The sequence below is a fragment of the Molossus molossus genome, unplaced genomic scaffold (genome assembly GCF_014108415.1).
Source record: "Molossus molossus isolate mMolMol1 unplaced genomic scaffold, mMolMol1.p scaffold_m16_p_8, whole genome shotgun sequence".
NCBI classification, from domain to species: domain Eukaryota; kingdom Metazoa; phylum Chordata; class Mammalia; order Chiroptera; family Molossidae; genus Molossus; species Molossus molossus.
The window spans coordinates 88,926,068-88,947,817 of NW_023425402.1; the positions used below are offsets into that span (position 1 = coordinate 88,926,068).

The 21,750-nt window shown below is 42.2% G+C and overlaps 1 protein-coding gene across 1 annotated transcript; it reads right to left on the reverse strand.

Moving 5' to 3' along the window:
• Positions 1-4,633: 4,633 nt before the first annotated feature.
• Positions 4,634-18,105, reverse strand: IL20RA (interleukin 20 receptor subunit alpha). The gene is made up of 6 exons (XM_036249150.1): positions 17,976-18,105; positions 12,494-12,672; positions 10,863-11,038; positions 10,321-10,465; positions 7,351-7,490; positions 4,634-5,428 (listed from the first exon to the last, which is right to left on the reverse strand). Exons 1-6 carry the CDS (start codon positions 18,050-18,052, stop codon positions 4,634-4,636), a joined length of 1,512 nt encoding a protein of 503 aa, XP_036105043.1. The 5' UTR covers positions 18,053-18,105.
• Between the last annotated feature and the right edge of the window lie 3,645 nt (positions 18,106-21,750).

The following is a 21,750-nucleotide window of genomic DNA, read 5'->3' on the forward strand; positions in this document are numbered from 1 at the left end:
TACCCACAACCATAGCACTATTTATTAAAAATTATAGGCACATGCTCTTGACCAAGGTCTTTGGAAAAACTGCAGAGAGAAGTTTTATGGAAGATGTAATGTGAGGAACCACAAAGAACATAGAGAAAAACAGTTCGTCCAAGATAATTTAGCAGAAGTTCATCTCAGGGGGTAGTGATGTGAGGGCCAGAAAGAATTTGACTTAGACCCAGGTGCCCCGATCCACGCTGGCGGAGCCTCTGTTAGATGCTCTCCTTACATGTACAGCTCTGCGCTGTACAAACGGTTTTTCTCTGCACTGATTTCCTTTGAGTTGAGCTCAGCCTGGCGGCACCAGATCTTCCCCTTGTCGTAGGCTGAGGGGATAAGTGTCCCTCTTCATATACTCTCTTCCCTTGTGCAAAATGTAGCACTAGGTTTCACTCACTTCAGTAGGTTTTTTAATTCACCCAGTTGTTTAAAGTTTATGGGGTGCAGAAACAGAGCCACTAATAGATGTTTTCACAAGGAAAACTTACCTAGCATGGAAATGGTGTGAAAATCTTAAAGCTGACAAAAAGCCAAGGAGAGGATGAGGAGCACTTGTCAAAGATTCTGAAACCTCAACTTCTCAGCTCCACTTGGACCTCAAGCCTAGGAATGGAATCTGATGAGGTCTCTGGCCACTCACACAGACACACTGCATCTAAGAGTGTGCTACCTTCTCCCATAAGAAGTACCTATCTCATGCTCACGTTTCAGTGTGTGTGTGTGTGTGTGTGTGTGTGTGTGTGCGCGCGCGCGCGCACATATGTTGCAAAGTACTGAAGACACAGACTTTTTTAAATGCTCTACTTCTGACATGCTTAGATTGACAAGAGAGGTAAAAGCAACTCAGAATTAGATTCCTTTTTACAAAATTGCTGATGGATTTCAATCTGAAGGCATAAAGTGGGAAGCAAATTACTATTGTACTTTCAAGTAAGAAAAACAAAGTGAGGCAAACAAACTCTGCCTTTGAATGGAAATAATCCTATGTCTAAATGGCTTCTCTCTCTGGTGCTAGGCACATGCTCTGGCTGCTGATAAGGACGACAAAAAACACATACCTAGCACTCACGGTGTGCCAGGGCCGGACTCAATGCCTTCTGTGTTCTAACTCTTTTATCCCCAAAACAACCCTGGGGGAGGCGTCAGCCCTATTTCATAGATGAGGACACTGTGAGACACAGTAGGTGCTCAATCAGTATTTTGTGAATGAAATGAATGAATCAAACTATCATCAATCACTTTGTTTTTTTGTTTTTTTAATCCTCACCTGAGGACATTTTTGCATTTATCTTCAGATAGAGCGGGAAGGAGAGAGGAGGAAGAGAGAGAGAGAGAAACATTGACATGAGAGAGACACATCGACTAGTTGCCACCCACATGACCCCAACCAGAGCTGGGGACAGACTGCAACCGAGGTACGTGCTCTTAGCAGAAACCAAACCCGGGACTCTCTGGTCCACTGGCCGACGCTCTAACCACTGAGCAAAACCGGCCAGGGCTTCTTTTTGCTCTTAATAACAATTCATTCTTTCCCACTCCTGATCTTCTTTCACAGTGAGTGTTACAAATCTGTTCTTCAAAACTAACAGGATCATTTTTACAAAGATTGAGAAGAACAGAACACTCTAGTTAATATAATTATGCTCTAAATTAAACCATTAGATCAGAAACGGTTTGAATTTGTGGACAATCTCCAGAATCCATCTCTCCTACCAGGGTTGTCTGCCTGCGCCAAAAATAGAAATAAGGAAATATGGATATCTGTTTTCCTGAAAGAACCTCAATGGACTATGAGCTGATGATTAAACAAATATATATTAAGGTAAATCTTATGAGATTGCTGTTTCAGCTGGTCAAAAACAGTCAAATATCAACAATTTTATATGGTTCAACCTAATCGAGTTTGTCATATTTTAATGCACTATGATTGTAGAATTTAATTTTCTAAGCTAATGGAGAAGGAGATTGGTATAGTTACTGGAATTTAACTAGGAAGGTGTTGTTTTATGGTACACTTTAGTTTCTACAGTAAATTATGTCACATTTTTAGTATACTTAACCTTACATGTTTATTTAACTTATTTCTTTTGTATGTCCTTGTTTACTTATTGATTTTAAAATTATGTGGATGAGGACTATCCATTCATACATACTCCAACTAGTCTTTGAGCCACTGTACATTACCATAGAGTAATGTAATAGTCACACATTGCTTCAACTACTAAAAACACGTTCTAGTTTACAGACTATGTAAATACCTTTAAAAACATATTTCAGCCTGGCTGGTGTAGGTCAGTGGCTGAGCATTGACTCATGCACCAAGAAGTCACTGGTTCGATTCCCTGTCAGGGCACATGCCTGGGTTGCAGGCTCGATCCCCAGTGGGGGGTGTGCAGGAGGTAGCCAACTGATGTTGATGCTTCTGTCTCTCATTGATGTTTCTCTCTCTCTCTCTCTCCCCCCCTTCCCTTCCTCACTCTAAAATAATCAATAAAAATTAAAAAGTAAATAAATAAAAAATAAAAATACATTTCCATATATTTTGGATTTTAACCCCTTGTCAAAGCTGTTTGCAAGTATTGTCTCCCATTCAGTTGGTTGATTTTGTTTTGCTGGAAGTTTCTTTTGCTGTGCAGAAGCTTTTTAGTTTGATATAGTCCCATTCATTTATTTTTGCCTTTACTTCCCTTGCCTTTGGGGTCCAATTCATAAAATGTTCTCTAAGACTAAGGTCCATAAGTTTAGTACCTATGTTTTCTTCTATGTAATTTATTGTTTCAGATCTTACATTTAGGTCTTTGACCCATTTTGAAATAATTTTTGTACATGGGGACACACTGTAGTCTAGTTTCATCCATTTGCATATGGCTTTCCAATTTTCCCAGCACCATTTATTGAAGAGGCTTTCTTTTCTTCATGGTGTGTTTTTGGCTCCTTTGTCAAAAATTATTTGTCCATGTACGTGTGGTTTTACTTCTCAATTCTGTTCAGTTGGTCTCTATGTCTGTTTTTCTGCCAATACCATGTGGCTTTGATTATCATAGCTCAGCACCAAACAAACAATCCAAATGGGCAGAGGACTTGAACAGAGACACCTCTCCTAAGAAAACATGTGGATGGCCAACAGATATATGAAAAGATGTTCAACTTTACTAGCCATTAGGGAAAGGCAGATCAAAATCACAGTGAGATACCCTCTCACACCTGTTGGAATGGTTGCTATAAATAAGACAGGTAGGTAGTAACAAGTGTTGGAGAGGTTGTGGAGAAAAAGGAGCCCTCATTCAGTGCTGGTGGGAGTGTATACTGGTACAGCCACTGTAGAAAACAGTATGGCAGTTCCTCAGAAAATTAAGAACAGAGTTACCATATGACCCAGCAATCCCTCTCCTGGGCATCTACCTGAAGAAATTGAAAATATTTATTTGCAAAGATATATGCACCCCTAAGTTCATTGCAGCATTATTCACAGTGGTCAAGACATGGAGACAATCAAAGTGTCCTTTGATAGAGGATTAAATAAAGAAGATGTGGTACATATATGCTATGGAATACTATTTAGCCATAAGAAAAGATGAAATACTGCCATTTGTGACAACATGAATGAACCTTAAGAATATTATGCTAAGTGAAATAAGTCAGTCAGAGAAAACTAATAACCACATGAGTTCACTCATGTGTGGGATGTAAAACCAAAATTCATAGACACAGACAACAGTGTGGTAGTAACCAGAGGGAAGGCTAGTAGGGGTCGTGAAGGGGGTGATGGAAGATGGTTTGACTTTGGGTGGTGGGCACACAATGCAAGATACAGATTATGTATCACAGAAATGTACACTTGAAACCTGTATGATCTTATTAACCAATGCCATCTCAATAATTTAATAAAACAAGATTTCCAGAAATAAATGTAATATTCTATTATAAAATGTGGCATTTTCTTTCAGGCTAGTCCCCTACTAAAAAGCCCCTACTAAGTTATCGAGAGGACATTTTCTGACTACAAAATAATAATAATAACTCCAGAGCATCACATAAAGTACTACTTGACCACTTAAAGTAGCGCAAAGTGTGTTATATCAAGAATATCGGTGCCTGATTTGTTCACTTTGCACATATGTTATGATTTAACAGTGGGTTGGGGTCCTTAAGTGTGGTTGACTTACCACCCAGTGATATTTGTATGTTTTTAATATGTCATTTTTCTAACCAACTTCTGTATTTTTTACAGTGCTATACAGTTACCAGAAGGTAATGTAGAAGTATGCTTGTTAGAAAACAACACCGAGGCCACAGTACACTCACTAGAATACATTCTGCATCCAGCTTGGCAAGCATTTCCGCATACTTCCTGGGTCCAAAGCAAGGGGTCAGCCACATAGGCCGGGTGACTGCAGGAGACCCCCAGGCGTGAACCACCCACCCACACAAGGCAGAACGAAGCAGGTGCTATGAGAAGAAAGAGGAGAAATAAGTAGTTCTCACTGACACAGAAAAACATGGGTAAACTTTTATCTCAGGTCCTTTATTGTTTGGTCACTCAGATGTTCACACTCGTGTGCCTTGTAACAGTAGGGGTCGGGCAGAGAGGGAAGTGTGGGCGCTAGTCTTCCATTTGTACATACAACCCCCATTCCTCCAAAAATTGCATCAGATAGGTTTCATCTTCTTCCAGTAGCTTGTCTGGAGCCTGCTGCTCATACAGTCTTGACAAAAGGCCCTCGTGTGTGAGCTCCTGGTACTCAGGATGCTCACATCCTTCTGAGTCATGTTCAAAGCTAGACAGTGAAGGTATCCACAGCCTGCCAGTCCGAGGGTCCCAATCAACCAGGGTAGTGGTTGGCTCCTCTTCTGGCTCCTCTCCGGTGTCCACATGCTCCTCTGGTAGGTGGGCCAAGTCTCTGAGTTGAGGAGTGTATGAATACAGTAGTGTGTGTGGGCCTGAGTCTGCAGAAGCTGCCTGTGGTTCAAATAGTTTTCCTTGTAGGAACACCTCCTCCTCCTGCAAACCGAGCTCTTGATCTCCAGGCCCCAGGGAAACGTCAGCAGTTCTCACATCATATTCATAGTCAAGGGCTATTTTCTCTGTGGGTATTGTTCTGCTGAGTGACTCTTGCTGGGTCAGGGAAGTCCCTTCGGAGCTTTCCTCAGAGTCACAGAAGACGTCCATGAAATGTGAAGCATACCCTAAATGCTTCACCCCCGTTTCCTCCTCACGGGGCTCCTGGTCCTTGCGGGGCTCATTCAGGTCCGAGCCATCATTGCTTTTTTCCATTACACTTCCGTCCTTCTGAGAAATTTTAGAATCCTCCAAAATACCGAGGGTGATAAAGTTAACCACAATTTTTTCAGCAGGTACAAAGAATCTTTTGTCAAGTTCATTTCCATAAATCAAAATCTATAAAGAGAGAAGAGAATGGTTTTCACCTTTTCACTTTAGAGAGACATTAAAAACAGCTGTTAAGTAGAACTTATACTGTCATCAGATAGTTTTAAAGATCCAGTCTTACCAACTCGTGGAGTGAGAGCTATGCTTGGAATATACAGAAAACCTCATTCACATGGAGGCAAGAGACCCAAGTCACAGGAAAAGCATATGGAAGTGGAAAGTGGTTCACTGGTGGGTATTTGTCCAGGTCAAAGATAATGGTGTGATCGGCCCTTCCTCTAACTGAAGATTCATGGAGTTATTTAACTTCTTAAACCTTGATTTTTAATTCTGCAAAATCAGAATTTCTGCCACAGAGAGAGTGGTGAGAACTGAGTAAAACAGAGGTTCTGAAATTGCTTTGTTGAGTATAGTTTACTATGTATTTGCTAATAAACTGTGGTTACCTGGGCTCCCAGCCCTTTCTTGGATACAGTCTGGACATGAAATGTGGGCGGGCATGAAAACTGGATGTAAAAAGGAAGATTAAGAATATGAGTAAGGATGGTTTTACTTACTTCCTCCATACACCAATCGACTCATGCTATAATAAAGCCAAAAAGGGAAATCCATTTGCCAGTTTATGGCAGATAGAGAAACTAAACCATGTCAGGAAAACTTGTTTCAGATTAAAACGTTGCTGGGGATATGTGTGAGGTGCCTGTTTAGATTGCCAGTGACGAGTTACCTGGTAATCCTCACTGTCTAATCTATTATGTCATTTCATTTAACATTATAAAATAGGTCCTTCAGCTTCATTCTTTAAAAATTTTCTGGTTTCAAAAAAGTCACCTGTGGTCAGTTCTGTAATTTTCCTCCCTGGAGAGCTAACTCCAAACCCTAAATGCAGGCAAATTCATAGAAACATGTTTAAACTGAACTTATAGGAATACATGTATGCATCGTGTACATGCAAACATATATTTTAATAATTTCCAAAGAAATCATTTTATTATTAAAATATGCTCAGTCTTTCAAACCCTTCAGTGGTCCAAAAGGATAAGGCTTATTCCTTTTACCATCTGGCTTCTCCTTGCTGTGAATGATGAGGGCTTGGCTATTCTCCCCCTTAGTGTGCTTCCATTCCATGTCTGTCTCCAGCCCGACCTCCCACTCTCTCTTTTAGACTCTCATCTTCTCTCCTTTGGAAAACTGCCAGTCTCCTAGTTACTGTACTTGTTTTTCTAGTCTTACTCTCCTTAATGTTGTCTTAGATCCACTATGCAGTTGGATCTAAAACACAATATTGACCAAGGCACTCCCCACGCAGAACCCTACAGAGATTTCATTGCCAACAGAACAAAGCCCAAGCTCCTTAGACTAGCGGCCCAGTTCTCTCATTACCTGGCCTTACCACCCACTCTTAGTCTCATCTTTAATAGCTTCTCATCAGGGAACTTATGCTTCAGCACAGCCATCCATTACCACTGCGCGCTTCGACTTCCTCGGCTTCACCTTTCACAAACGAGCCCAGGCACGAAGCTTCTGCTGGTGTCCCATGCAGGGCTTCAGCGCCCTCCCTGTGCCCCTACCGCCTCGGTGCCTACGTTCACCTTGGCCATAACATATCACTTGGACATTCTTGTCCCCAACTAGACTTGAGCCTCTGGAAGGACGTGGATCATGACTTACTTTATGTCGTATTTCAAGGCCCGGACTAACCTGGTCATTAAACATAAAATCTTTGTCAATGCTAAGGGATCTTTCTCTTCAGTTATGTTAGTGAGTTAATCTAGTGGAGAAAGTACATTTTTCAATTTATCAGTTCTTCAATCTTAAACTCTTTCTGCCCCTAAAAGGAATGGTCTCTGCTCTAGAACCTCCTTTCCCAGCCTCCTGGGGGGGGGGGGGAGGGTATTGTTTTAATGAGTCCTATCACACTTAGCACTCACCAAATTTGCTGGGTGTTCCTTTTTGCCAACATGGATATATCTGTACATGGAGAAGCCCATCACAGAAAAGATAAACACGGTAACAGATATGGGCAAAACATACCAGAAAATGATTTTAATTTTCAATGTTGATGTTTGACCTGTAAAAAAAAAGGGAGGGGGGTAGACAGTAGTAATTTGGTGTGGTGGGAAAACACTGGCGATATCAAGAGGCTTTGGGCAGAACACTTACATTTAGGAGTTCGTTTTCTCATTTATAAAGAATGTTATGAGGCGTCTCAGAATTCTTACCGTCTCTGACAATAGATGATCTTAAGGAATCATCTGGACTGTCTCAAACCCAGATGTGTTAACAACCCATGTCCGCATACAGTCTAATATTTTATGCCTGGCTATGAGATTCATGTTGATTTTTAGACTTGAAAGTAAATGTGTCGCCCTGGCCGGTTTGGCTCAGCGGTTAGAGCGTCGGCCTGCGGTCCGGAGAGACCCGGGTTCGGTTCCCGCTAAGGGCACGTACTTCGGTTGCAGTTTGTCCCTGGCCCTGGTTGGTCGTGCGGGTGGCAGCCACTCGATGTGTCCCTTCACGTCGATGTTTCTCTCTCTCTCTCCCTTCCTCTCTTTCCCTCCCACTCTATCTGTACAAAAAATGGAAAAGTGTCCTCGGGTGAGGATAAAAAAAAAAGAAAGTAAATGTGTCTGAAATTCAGGCAACTCACAGCTCTCCGACCGAACAACAAAACCCTCTCGGGAGGATCCCACTAAGCAGCCCTGCTTTTCCAACCCCCTTATTTGACTCGGTGTGTTTCCATATATTCAGTAGAGGACAGGAATATATGGTGTCACCTTCTACGTGATCAACGGAACTACCCCTGCGCTGCCTGGCCAGACACCCCGGGTGCATCGGAGCTCGGGGTGCGTGCAGGGAGGGGCTGAGCTGGTGTGTGCTGAGGATGGCAGGAGCTCCTTCCAGGTTTTGATGAGCTGAGGGCTCATGATAAGTAAAAGTCCACAGGGAATGAAAAGACCTGGTGAATAGTTTTAAAAATAGTTGTCCTGACCCACCATTGATCAGAGTATACAGTCGATGAACAGGATCATTGTAACTAAATTCTATTTGTTAAGCTCCTATGGGGTACGTGGTCAGTCTTGGTTAGTTTTATGAGTCAATTTGGCTAAACGATGGTACCCAGCTATCTGGTCAAATATTTCTGTGACGGCATTTTTTTTTTTTTTTTCAGATGAGATTAGAATTTGAATAAACGTGAGTGAAGCAGATTAGCAGGTAGGGGGTCCAGCCGCTGGCCCTTCTACCCTGAACAGTTCCTGAGAGCACAGCTGCCAGCAGGCTCCACCCAGAGAGTGCCAGCACCACAGTGCAGAGGTTGCAGGTGGCTGAGCACCACCTGCTCCTACTTTAGGCTACAACTCAGTCCAGTCCTCTTGATACAACCCCTGGTCTCTGGACAGAACTTGCCCTCATTAAAAGGAGCCAAGACAGCAGTGACTGGCGGCACCAGTGTACACCAGCACATATTGGCTGCAATAAACCTAAGAAACTGTATCTGTATTGTAGAGACTAGGGACTGTGGAGAGCAGAACTATTTTTCAAAAAATAGTCCCAAAAGAGATAATACTGTTTTTTTTTGTTTTTTTTTTAAGTAGGTCACCATAGCAGTGTCTGGGGTGACCTGACAGCTGGGATATCGTGGCTGAGGTCAGGACCCGAAATGGTGCCCCCTCGTTCTTTTGTTACCTTTCCTAAAGGAGTTAGAAAGTTGCTCCATCTGCTTACCGGGAAGTGTTTAATTTAATCTGTACTCTAGTTGCTCAACTCTGCCAGCTGCTTAAATGACTTCCACTGAAATGCATTCCTACCATTTGGCCACTGATCAAGCTATTAGTAAACAGAGCACTTTATCCAAATACAAAAATGATTTCTTCAATCTGTTTTGTTTTGGCTTTTGCTTGCTTAGCATTTTAGTTTTATTTGACATGTGGCAGAGCACCCTTCATTTTAAAGGGAAAGGTATGGTAAGAATAGAGATTTAAAAATAAAGCTGTTCATGTTCTGTTTGTACTGACAAAATTCCCTTTCTATTCTTTGAGACACTTTCGTCATGAAATGTGGGAGGCGTGAGGGGGAGGGGCGCACCTGTCCCATAGCCGGTGATGGAACCAAGGCGGGGGAGAGGGGTGTGACGTTTGTCTTAGGCCAGCACGTCTGGAAGAGAGAAACAGAAGAATACTGGGTGAAGAGCCACTCAGTGAAGATCAACTTTAGGATGTGTTTTCTGTCTTCAGGTGTTGGGTACAAGGTCCTCTCACTCTGGGGCAAGAATAATCACACCAACGCCAAGCTGCTAACTCCATGTCTCCTAACAGCTCCTTGGCAGCCAAGTTCAGAAAACGTGAGAAGGAGACAAATAGAAGAAAGGAGAGAGAAGAGACTGTAAGAGTGAGGCCGTAATTACTGGCTTGTGGATCCCACACTAGCCAGTCGGTGATACAGGAACATGATGTGCAGAGCCAGCGATCTGTATTCCTGAGGGGCAGCGAAGGACTCTGTGTGTGAGTGTTTTTAAGTGAATGCTTTGTTTCTAGCAATATGATTGTCTGATGCTCTCGAAGACCACAGAACTCTACTGACCAGAGAGATTATAATTAAAAAAAAAGAAAAGATGTGTATAAAAGTTCCTAAGTTATTTCCCAAGGCAAAGGCTTGTTGGTAATAAATACCAGGACTGGTGCTGAGAGTTCCCCAAGGGGTGAAAACATTCCCTAACGTTGGCCAAGTTCAAAGGCAGCGTCCCAGGCCGCTCAATGCATTTCTGGTGACGGCTGTTTCTGCCTTTGCCTCAACCTGTTTCTGGTAGAAGTGGATTTGCCAATACCTTGTCTACACTGCCTTACTCTCTTCTAGTTTCAGACTTCCTTCCTCGGAGCAGCTGGGATAGTTTTAAAGCCTACCTTTCAAAGTACTGACACACCGCTTCTCGGAGGGCTGAGCAAGGCGAGGCGGTCCTGGGACGAAGGACTTCACGCGGATGCAGTACAGTGTGTCCGGCTCCAGCCAGCTGAGCACCAGCGAGTGGTTGGTCACATACTGAGACCACTGGCGCAGGGAATTGCAAACATCAGTTACAGGCAAAGATTTCCAGCACCACCCCAGACAAATAACTCTACAAGGAAATAAGCGACCGAGATACCATGAAATCCTCTACTGTGACTGCAAGCTTTTTTTTCAGCAATAGCTTTAAAATACACTTTTCCTTTAGCTCGGCAGAGCACGGTCAGGAACAGAAACAATCCTGGGAACAGTGCTAAAGAATAACGCAAGGATGGGTTTCTTATTCAACCTCGTCCTGTGTTCTTGCCTACACTGTTTTCCTTTTGGAGCGTGGCTGACAGATGTTATGCCAGTACCAACTCCCCATCACACTGAGGTGGCCAACTACTCCGACAGCAACATCACGCCCCGTTACGTGCGCCCCACTCCACTCCCGGCTTACCGTTCTGTTTGACTTAGTATTATACACGGACACATTATACTTCAGATTAGAGTAGATTTGTTGCATGGAAATGGAACTTTCTTCTGGATTTTTCTTCCACTTCTCTGGAGCCGTCAGAACAACAGAAATGGATCTCTCTTCAGGATTCAAAGCAACCTCTGGTGGGCCAATTTGTGCTGAGGAGAGGAAATCGTGTTCAGATGTAGAAACCACCCTGGATACCACTATAGTCTAATCCTGCCGGGATCAAAGCTTAAAGCCCAGCCTCTGATTTGCGGTGCCTCAGAATGCACTCAGGTGGGTCCGGGGCGGGCCAAATCTCAAAGCAAGCAATCCACGTGCCCTGACACAGTGTCAAAATCGTCCACTGAGGAGTCGCATTTACTCAGTCCCTGGTCACATGGATAACTAGTACTTGATAGCAAATACAATGAGAACTGTTTATAACACTGCTGTAACTTGAAAAATTGGTGATAGTTTTATTTATTTATTTTTATTTTTGTTATCCTCACCCGAGGACATTTTTCCATTTTTTGTTCAGGTAGAGTGGGAGGGAGAGAGAGGAACAGAGAGAGAGAGAAACATCGATGTGAAAGGAACACATCGAGTGGCTGCCACCCACACAACCGACCAGGGCCGGGGACAAACTGCAACCGAGGTACACGCCCTTAGCGGGAACTGAACCCGGGTCTCTCAGGACCGCAGGTCGACGCTCTAACTGCTGAACCAAACTGGCCAGGGCGAAAAATTGGTGATAAATAACATTAATATGATGTGATACATGGCAGAAAGCAGACATGCAGAAATGAGGCACTTGCTAAAGACCTTTGGAGATGTGACCGGCATGATCGAGGACCCAGGTTAGCAAAGTGTTACCGTAAAGGCCCAGATACGATCTCCGTTGCAACTGTTATTTATATGAATGTGAAACCCATCCTTAGCTCTTCGCCAGGAGAACGACAGGGATGGTGCTGCATTTGGTTGAGGGCATAGTTTGCCAGCTTCTGAGCTACAAGGGTGCCAGGGAAAAGCTCCAGCTTCAGGATCTAAGGAGAACCTGGACATGCCACATGGCAGCTCTGTGTGAGTCTTCCATCAGAGTCAGCTACAGATCAGGGCACGGAATAATGATACACCAAACACCAGGAAGATGTTTTAATTCTGAGTTACACCCAGAAATTACGTCATCATACCACCAAGTTTGTAAAAACAAAAGACTTAGTTTGATGATCAGAATAATCTTTAATCAAGCTCACGGACATAGTCAATGGTTTATAAGACCACAACAATAAAAAAAATCTGTCAGTTATTCCTCAAATTACATAGTCTCCACTAAGTGATAAGATAAAATACAAATTTGATAATATCAACATCTAGTGTCAATTGGGGATCAGGAAGAGATCTCAGAGGTCACTTGACCAAAGCTTTCACTCTGAAGTTGAGACTTGGGTGCAGCAGGGAGAAACATGTTGGGCTGGTCACCCCACCAGCGGACGGACAGAGTGCAGAACAGAGCCAAGCAGAGCACTGGCTTCTCAGGCAAAGCTGTCTATGAGGCTGAAACTGTTAGCACTAGGAGGTCAGATGAGCGTGAGATTAATACGGGTTTAACAGACAAGTGTGTTACTTACTTTCTAAGAAAGGATAGAATCGTCCAGTTTCTGCCCAATTGGAACAATTAGTTCCCCAAATGGCTTTAACTTTGGCATAATATTGATGTTCAAAGTCAGAAGTTTCAGCAGAGAGATCACAGTAGGTCCTGTTGATATTTCTGCATTCAGATTTATTCAGCCATTTCTTTTGCCCATATCTGCGGAGAAGGAAACAGCGAATTAATAATAAGGTGCCCTCTATGCTTTACAATAGGAAAAAACCAGTCATTATATAAAACTGAATGGAACTAAGACCTTCTCTTCAAAACAACAGACGTGCCTGTCACGGAGATAAAAAAGAATCTGCTTTTGCTGCTGGCCATTTTTCATCAGCTGACAGGAACATGAGTCAGAGTTTCTGTAATCACCTTTCTTTTCTGTGAGTTACAATGTGGATAGTACATTTTGTAAGCATGCACTTTATTATGCTCGGGCTACAGTAAAAACTTTACATATTGTGTGATCAATTCTTCTATATCTGAGTTGTTTCTAGTCTACCGGGCATACTAAGGTCAATTTAATGGGTTGTTTTAAGAAAAATTAGTCATGTTTTTTTCTTGGAAGAAAAATTACCTTGACATTCTCCTAAACTTTAAAAATCTACTTGCCATCAAGGGTTTGGGGGAAATTCACTAGGTCAAAGAGCCCAAACCTGCATTTTCCATCATTCCAGCGATGATGATAATGACAATATAACGAGGTTGTTCATGCCTATTTTTCCTTTCCTTTATCACTAATACAACACCCCGAGTAAATAGGGAGGGGGATATTTTTAGGAGGTATAGAGAGTTTAAGTGACGGAGATACGCTGGGGAAAGAGACAGGGTCGCGTGGGAGGCTACTGAAGGACTACAGCAGGGTGTTAGGGTTTCAGAAGGGCAACTGGTGGCAGCCTGGACACTGCAGTGGGCTAGGAGTGGCAGCCTGGAAGGGGTGGAGAGGCTCCTGCAGGTGGACAACGTAGGTGGCTGAGACAAAGATGGTGGCAGAGGAACTCACGACAGGACAAAAGGAAGAAATACCAGGACACAGGACTTGGTGATTGACAGCATGTAAGAGATGAGCAAAGAATGTCTCTTTCTGTCTTGGACCAAAGTGTGTAACAGTGGTAACATTTACCAAGAAAAAGGAGACCAAAGATGAGTGGGGTTGGGAAACGCGGAGTAGAAGGAAGGAAAGACAATGAGTTCAGCTGACATGCTGAGCTTGTGGTACGTGAAAGATATCCAGACGCAGAGACCCACAGCCGCTGGGGTTCAGGAAAGAGGTATGAGTGGGAGGTAGTGATTTTGAAATCAAGGGCATAAAACTGCCCTTTGAAGGCACAGGCGTGAATGAAATTATCCATGGAGACAAAGCAAAGCCTAGCATAAAATGTCAGGAGCATCAAGATTTAAAGGTTGGATTCAAAGCACACTTAGAAACAGATAGCAGTATGGGGATTACCAGAGGGAAAGATGGGGGGGAGGGTGTAGAAGAGGATCAAGGGAGGATACATGGTGATGGAAGAGGACTTGACTTTAGGTAGTGAACATACAATACAATATACTGATGATATATTATAGAAATGTACACTTGAAACCTATAAAAAAGAAATTGCAGTTAAAGAGAAAGAAGGAAAACAGACATCACAAAAGCAAGGGAAAAGCATGTCCTGAGAGGGAGGAAATGTCAAATTTTATCAAGTGTTGTCAAAGATTAAGAGTATCTTCCCTTTTCAGAATATGGCAACAGATTCCTGAAAGTACATGTCTCCGGTTTCATACCTATCGGAAGACATTAGAAATGTTATAGTCAGATCTTGGTGACCAAACTCCTCCATCCAAGTGATCATCACTGTCTAGGGAGGGACTATCAAACTTTTCAAAAGTATGAGCTACATAAATAAATACAGTTCACATTGTGACCCAGCTCATAAAAACATACGTATATCTAATATATTAACACAAAGTTCTTAAAAGATAATACTTAAACTACTGCATGCTGTGCACGGCTATTTTCCATTCCAATCCACTCCATACCATTTCAACCCTTTCCATTAAAAACAATGTTAGGTATGCCCTGGCCAGTTTGGCTCAGTGGTTAGAGTGTTGGCCTGTGGAACGAAGGGTCTTGGATTCGATTCCCAGTCAAGGGCACGTACCTGGGTTGCAGGTTTGATCTCTGGCCCTGGTCAGGGTCATCTGGGAGGCAACCAATCAAAGTGTCTCTCTCACATTGTGTTTCCCTCTCTCTCCCTCCTCTCTCCCTCCCTCCCTCCCTCCCTTCCACTCTATCTAAAAGTCAATGGAAAAATATAACCTGGGGTGAGGATTAACAACAACAACAACAACAAAAAGTTAGTTATATCCCTCAAAATTGATATCATGTCCCACTCACAGGTCTTGATTTGTGTTTTGAGAAATATTGCCTTTGCCTATTTGACTCTCTCTTCTCAAACATCCTCACTCTGTCAAGGGCAGGGTAGCTTTCCACTACGGTGTTGATGAAGGAGGAAATGTTCTTTAGTGGGTTCTGGACAAAACGCTTTGTAAGTCTGACAAGCTGATAGGCATGAATCATTCATGCCTATCATGATGTTTGTGCAAGGGAAAAAGTCATGAGGGGCCCTCAGGGGTCTCTGATTGCTTTCTGGTCCTGGCAGGAAACATTTACCAAGTGCTGGTTGTGTGCCAGATGGTGTTTAGTATTTGCACACTTTATCTCACTTAATTATCATAATATCCCTAGGAGGCAGGTGCCATTATTTTTATCCCATTTTACAGATGAGGAGACTAAGACTCAGCGAGATTAAGGGAACCAACCGTTCAAGTTCATATCATTAGTACAGGCATATCTGGGACTTGAACCACTTTTCTCTGATGCTAAAGCTTGAGCTTTTAGTGTCACACTATATATTTTTGCATTAAATTCTTTTGGCAGATATAATTTAAACGTTTGCCTAAAATTTTATCTTTTACTTGGAAACAAATTTCATTCAAAAGTATAATATATAGCCCTGGCCGGTGTGGTTCAGTGGTTAGAGCATCGGCCCACAGACCAGAGAGTCCGGGGTTCGGTTTCTGCTAAGGGCATGTACCTCGGTTGCAGTTTGTCTCTGGCCCTGGTTGGGGTAGTGTGGGTGGCAACCACTCCGTGTATCCTTCTTGCATGGATGTTTTTCTTTCTTTCTCCCTCTCTCCCTCTTGCTCTATCTGAAGATAAAGGCAAAAATATCCATGGGTGAGGATTAAAAAAAAAAAAAGTATGATATATAACCTGCCCAAGGTTACCCAGCTAGTTTGTAGCCTGGCTATGAACCCAGGACTGTCTGACTCCAGCTGAGCTTGGAGCCTTGTCAGTGAAATACACTGTCCTGTATTCCTGTCTACCTCCTAAGTTTGTTTTTCAATATTCCTTTTCAAAAGTTGCATAATCTAAATGACCTGCTGTCAGAGAGCAGTGATGAATCTGCCCATTAAAAAAATCCTTTTCTGAATCACAGAGACATACAAAGGACAGAGCAAGCACTTTGCTCCGCCTAATGGAACAGGAGGCAAGGGCGTACTCCGGAGCTGTTTCCCTGGGCACACTGGTGTCTGTTTCCTAACCCAAGCCCCTGGCAAACTCCTCAGACACGAGAATGAGGTTCTGGATCAATGACGTCTTGAAGAGCAGTTGAAATCTTCCACTGCCTTTGGGGATTGGGATTTTTTTAAAAGACAAAACTGACTTTATTCTTTTTTGAAATATGCTACATTTTTCAAAAACTCAAACAATCAGAAAAGTAGAATCAAGAGACAAATAAATCATCCTGAAACCCATTAACCTGGACTATTTGGTATACATGACTCTGGACATCTCATGATGCTTATATACAACCTGAGAAGGGCCTCAGGCCTCACCTGCTTTTCCCGCAGAAGCTACATCACCGGTTTGTGCTGAGTGCCACCAGACGGAAGTCACTCCATGCCCCCACCCTACTTGAGTCCTGCTGTTGCTAGGATGGCCAGAAATCATTTCATTTTCTCAAGGTTCAATAACTTCACCAGGATATGTCTTGCTGTTGTTTTTACTAAATTCTACTGCACATAACATGCATTTACGACATGCAATTCTAGACAGTCAGTATGACTTGGTCAACTATTACTAACAGCTATGATAGGTTTTTAAAGCCTATTTAACATTTTTATTTTCCGTCTTTTTTCTAAGCTTGCTTTAAAAAAAGAATTCTCCCTGTGGTCTTAGAATCTCTTCTTTGAGAAGAGATTGCTACTTCTTTAAGCTTTATCATTAGAAACATGTTGTTTATGGACTCAAATTATGGACCATTATTTGTCCGAATTCTTCTCCTGCTTCCATGAAAAAACTTTTCAGGAACTTTTCACCTGTGTTCTTTTTCCCTCTTTCTCTCTTCCAGAAATTCCGGATAAGCGCTGTGCTGGCTTCTTTGCGACGGTTGCTCTTTCGATGGGGCTAGCTATTTTTGGAATACTAGGTAAATGGGTACAGGACTGAGGTCTGTCACACAGCCAGTCATGATCATGGAATGCTATTGTTTCCTTTGACAGGGAGCCTGTCAGGTTTTCAACAGCAGGACACTGATGTGGCTGCCTCTGGGCTGCCTCTCCTCCTTCCTGTCCCCACTCACACTGGGGTTCTCCCTGGGCTGCTACTGAGCCTCTACAATGAATACACCTGACCCTGGCTTCTCTTTTAGCTCCTCCTTCTCTGACAGTCTGTGGCACCATCCTGGGGCACCATCCTGGGGCTCCATGAGGACCTTTCCTCAACTTCTGGTGACAGAAATATTTAGATGCCACATCCTTAGACTGTTGGGTAAGCCTCTTAGTACTGTGTCATTTGTTCTTGTGAAGTTATTGTCTACTGTTGCAGTTTGGGAAGGTATAGGCTTACTTCCATCTTTGGTTGTGTTCTTTCGGATTTCACAGTATTTGGCTTGTGCGCCTTTTAGTTTGTGGCTTGGGGGCTGTGGCCATGTCCTCGGTTGCTTTGGAGATGGGCATGGTCTATCTGATTTGCATTCTTTCTTGTTTGCGATGAGTTGTGAGGGAGAGGTGAAAAGTAAAAATGTCCCTCCACTACTATCTTTAATAGGAGCAGCTAGTTGCACATAATTCTGAGCTGTTTCACTTAAAAATGTCTATAATTCCAATAAGTTTAGACGTTTTAGAGATGATGGGTTCTCCTTGTTTGCTTGGCCACAGAATAATCTCTGACCGACTCTTTTCTCCATTTAAATAACCTCCCCTTGCTCAGCACCCAGTGCTCCCGTCTCCATGAAGAGACTGTTCTCTAAGATAACCTAACAAAACATTACAAGAAAGTTGAACATGAAACATCTATAATTCATTTCTTATCAAACACTTATTTAGTACAAAAGATGGTTTATCCTATTGGCATTAATAGGAGTCTGAGGCTTGTGTTTATAAATTAGCCAAAAGGAAAAGAACCAACTTACATGAAATACTGCACAGTATAAGTAACTTCTACTCCTTGTAGGCCCTCTGGTGGACTCCACTGTAGGGTATTCTTCATGTTTATGGATAAGAAGGTGACATTTACAGGCTTAGGCAAACCACCAGGGACACAGGGAACTGAAAGAGGAGTAGAGACAAATCAAGGTCTTGGTGGAGAAAAGAAGAAAACCCCCCTGGTAGCGAGGTCCATGTGGCCTTCCGGTACTGGTGCCTGTGTATTTCCCCCCGAACGGAACCTCAGCTGACCCTGAGACTCACTTCAACCAACAGGTGTGGCAGAAGTGGCTCTGGGACCAAGCCCGAAGGCCTGGCAGCTTCCACTTTTGCCTTCTGGAAGCCCCGAGCTTTCACGTAGAAGTGGGGCTACCCTGCTGGAAACACCACCCTGAGAGGGCCCTGATGAGGGTGAGGTTCAGTCGTTCCCGCTGAGCCCAGCCTGTCTTTCTTTCTTTTTTAAAAAAATATGTTATTATTTATTTTTTAGAGAGAGGGGAAGGGAGAGACAGAAACATTGATGTGAGAAACATCGATGGGCTGCCTTCTGCATGACCCGGGCCGAGCCCAAAACCAAGGCACATGCCCTCACCGGGAATTGAACCAGGGCCTCTCAATCCATGGGAGGATGCTCACTCCACGGAGCCAACCGGCCAGGCATGAACCCAGCCTTTCAGTCAAGGGGCCAGAAGAAGCACTGGGACATTCCAGCTCCGCCCACCACAGCCGGAGGCTGCCAGAGAGGCTTCAGGTGAGACTAGCTGAGGAAGCGCCCAGGTGCGCCTGTTAACCCTCAGGAGCGTGAGGAATAATAAAAGGATTGTTTTAAACCACTATTTGGGGGTAGTTTGTTATGCACCAGCAAGATAACTAGATCATCCTGTTATTAGATATAGAAATGTAAGTTAGAATAGATGCCCCTAAAAGGCCAGAGTTTTAGAGGCCGGAGTTGGGCTTAGCTTTACTAACAAGTATGTATAAAACAAGAAGCAGAAAAGAAATCAGTAAAAGAGGACAATTTATTTAATCAAACACTGATAACCTCACATAACTGTGATCTAAGAAAAACTGTATCCAGAGGATTAATGTATAAAAACACTTTGAACAGAAATGATGAAGAATTGAGAAACTACCAAACAATTAGAAGAAGAAAAATGGAAAGCAAAGGATAGTGTCTTATAAAAGAAAACAAGAATGATCCTTGAACTAAAATAAGTGAAGAAATTCAGTGGTGACAGGTAAGTATCAACATACTAATTTAAACTATTGGAGAGATAACAAAGAATACGGAGTAATAATCAAATTTTATGAAAAACTTATCCCATCACATGTATGTATAGTCTAGTCAATGAACTTGGAAAATATCAAATTTTGATACTGAAAATCAAACTTAGGAAATAAAATTTATCTATGTCACTGGGTAAGGCTGGTACAATCTTGGCTCAAGTCCCATAATTCCTGTGTACATTAGCTAGGATTCACGTCAGAGAAAGGAATTCGTTTTATGCTTGTGGTAATCTTTGGCTAAGATTAGCTCTATACCCTGTATTGTAATTTCACAAGCCAAATAAAAAGAAAGAAAAATTTTTTACTTTAGAATGAAACTTTTTATATGACCCTGATGCTAAGCCTGAATAATCTCTTTAACATGTGGTAGAGTAACCAAAATATAGGCAGTTGAGTGTGTGTTGGTGTGTGTTCGTGTTATATTTCTAATGACTTCTACTTTTAACCTTGGTAATTTTTTAATATCTCAGTTTTATTTTTAAGAAGAAAGTTAAATACTCAGAGAGAAGCACTATCAACTGATCATGTGTGGGTACGTGTGCAGAAGTGGTAAAGGGGACCCCAAAAGGACATAGCCTGCCCAGTGCCCTTCTTTGATTTCTCTTCTTCTAACTCTTTGGAACATACTATGTCAACTGGTACTGGATTTTTTCTGGAGGTTATATTCAGTGAGTAATGATCAGTGATTTGATTCTGCTCTGTGCTATTACAAGGTTCACAATTTTAATCATATTTTTTAGGATGAAACAGAGGACATATGAGGAGTATAGTATTTCCCAACCTTTCAAAGGAGAGGAACATAAAAGCTTTTAACATAAAAAATTCCAAGGATCTTTCCAGATCTAAAATGCTACCTGTTTAAATGACACGGACATGTGAAGAGTGGTTTAGCATCTTGTAAGAACCAAAATGAAAATAGACTGCGCATTATAATATCACAGATGGAAGGTAGTACCAACATATGGCTCCATAGAACTATATGATAAGGAACTAGAATGTTCTCGTTTGTGGCAACTTGAGTTTGGAAATATAGAATATGAGTAATCTTAGATATTATAGTCCAGGCATATTTTCTCAGTGTTTAATCTATACAAATCGTTATCTTACACGAGATTGGTTTCTGTTCCTCTTTTAATACACGTAAACAAGCGACAGAACTCTCAAGATGCCTAAAACATACCCAAAAAGGTTTTAAGAAATAACTTTTAAAAAAGATGTATTGTTCATTTTAATTTAATCTGATTTAATTTCTTGGTCACTGCCATGGGTAAACAAAATAGTTTTGCTTTTCTGATGTGAACTGTATTTTGGAATGTGCAATCAATCATTAATGTGCATCGATTCAACAGGCATTTTGTTTAATGTTTTGTAATTGTCTAAATAATCCTCTAGAAATGCTCTGCCAATTATCAAATGTTACCAGAGTGTGGTAATAATAAGTTAAATAAAGTGAATTAATAATGTGATAGTAATATTAAAACATTAAACAATTTTTCATCATGCCATTCTATTTTTTGTTGATTTTTTTCTTTTTCTTCTTCTTTTATTTTAGAGAGAGAGGAGGGGAGAGAGAGATAGAAACATTGATGAGAGAGAGAAGCCTCAACATTGATTGGTTGCCTCCTGCACACCCCCACTGGGGATCGAGCCTGCAACCCAGGCATGTGCCCCAACCGGGAACTCTCAGTCCATGGGACGATGCTCCGTCCACTGAGCCACACCGGCAAGGCACCATTCCATTTTTGAAAAGAAAATATATTTCATTATAAATGTGAAATGTGTGTACATCTCCTCTGCCAAGTCCACATCATGGATAAATCATATGTATCAATGAAATTTTGATAGCCAGCCTCCAAGATGGCCCTCAGTTATTCCCTCCACCTGGCGTTCACAGCCTGTATAGTCCCCTCCCACACTGTATCTCGGTTGCTTTGTGTGACTAATAGCATATGACAGAGGTGATGGTACCTCATTTCTAAGATTAGGTCATAAAAGATGCTGCGGCTTCTATCTTGCTTTCCTCTCTTGGATTGATACCTCCTTCCAAGGAGGCATGTTCGTGAGCTTAGAAATGGGTCCTTCAGAGGACTATGGCCAAAGCCAATCACTGACTACACTCTCATGAGAGACCCTGAGCCAGAACCACCCAACTAGCCATTGCTGGGCTCCTGACCCTTAAACTCTGTGAGATAGTATTTGTTGTATTAAGCTGCTAAGTTGTGAGATAATTTGTTACAGAGCAAGATATACCTAATACAACAAAGGCTCTAAAAATGAGAAAAACTAAGAGAGAATAATCCCCCCCCCCAAAAGCGAATTAAATTGGAAAAAAAAAAAAATGGCCCCTCCATTCCCAATAATGTTACAAATGACTCCTGTTTTAACAATCTTGAAAAAACATTATTTTTACCTTTATGAAGAAAATAAAAAGCCCAATGAGAAGACTAGAAACTTAATAGCTTTTTAGTAGCAAGT

Coding starts and splice junctions, on each gene's coding strand:
- IL20RA (XM_036249150.1), bottom strand. CDS start 18,052: ATGAAGAATACCCTACAGTGGAGTCCACCAGAGGGCCTACAAGGAGTA. Junction 12,673..17,975: donor TATACTGTGCAGTATTTCAT/GTAAGTTGGTTC, acceptor CCTTCTCCGCAG/ATATGGGCAAAAGAAATGGC. Junction 10,466..10,862: donor ATACTAAGTCAAACAGAACG/GTAAGCCGGGAG, acceptor TCCCTGCGCCAG/TGGTCTCAGTATGTGACCAA.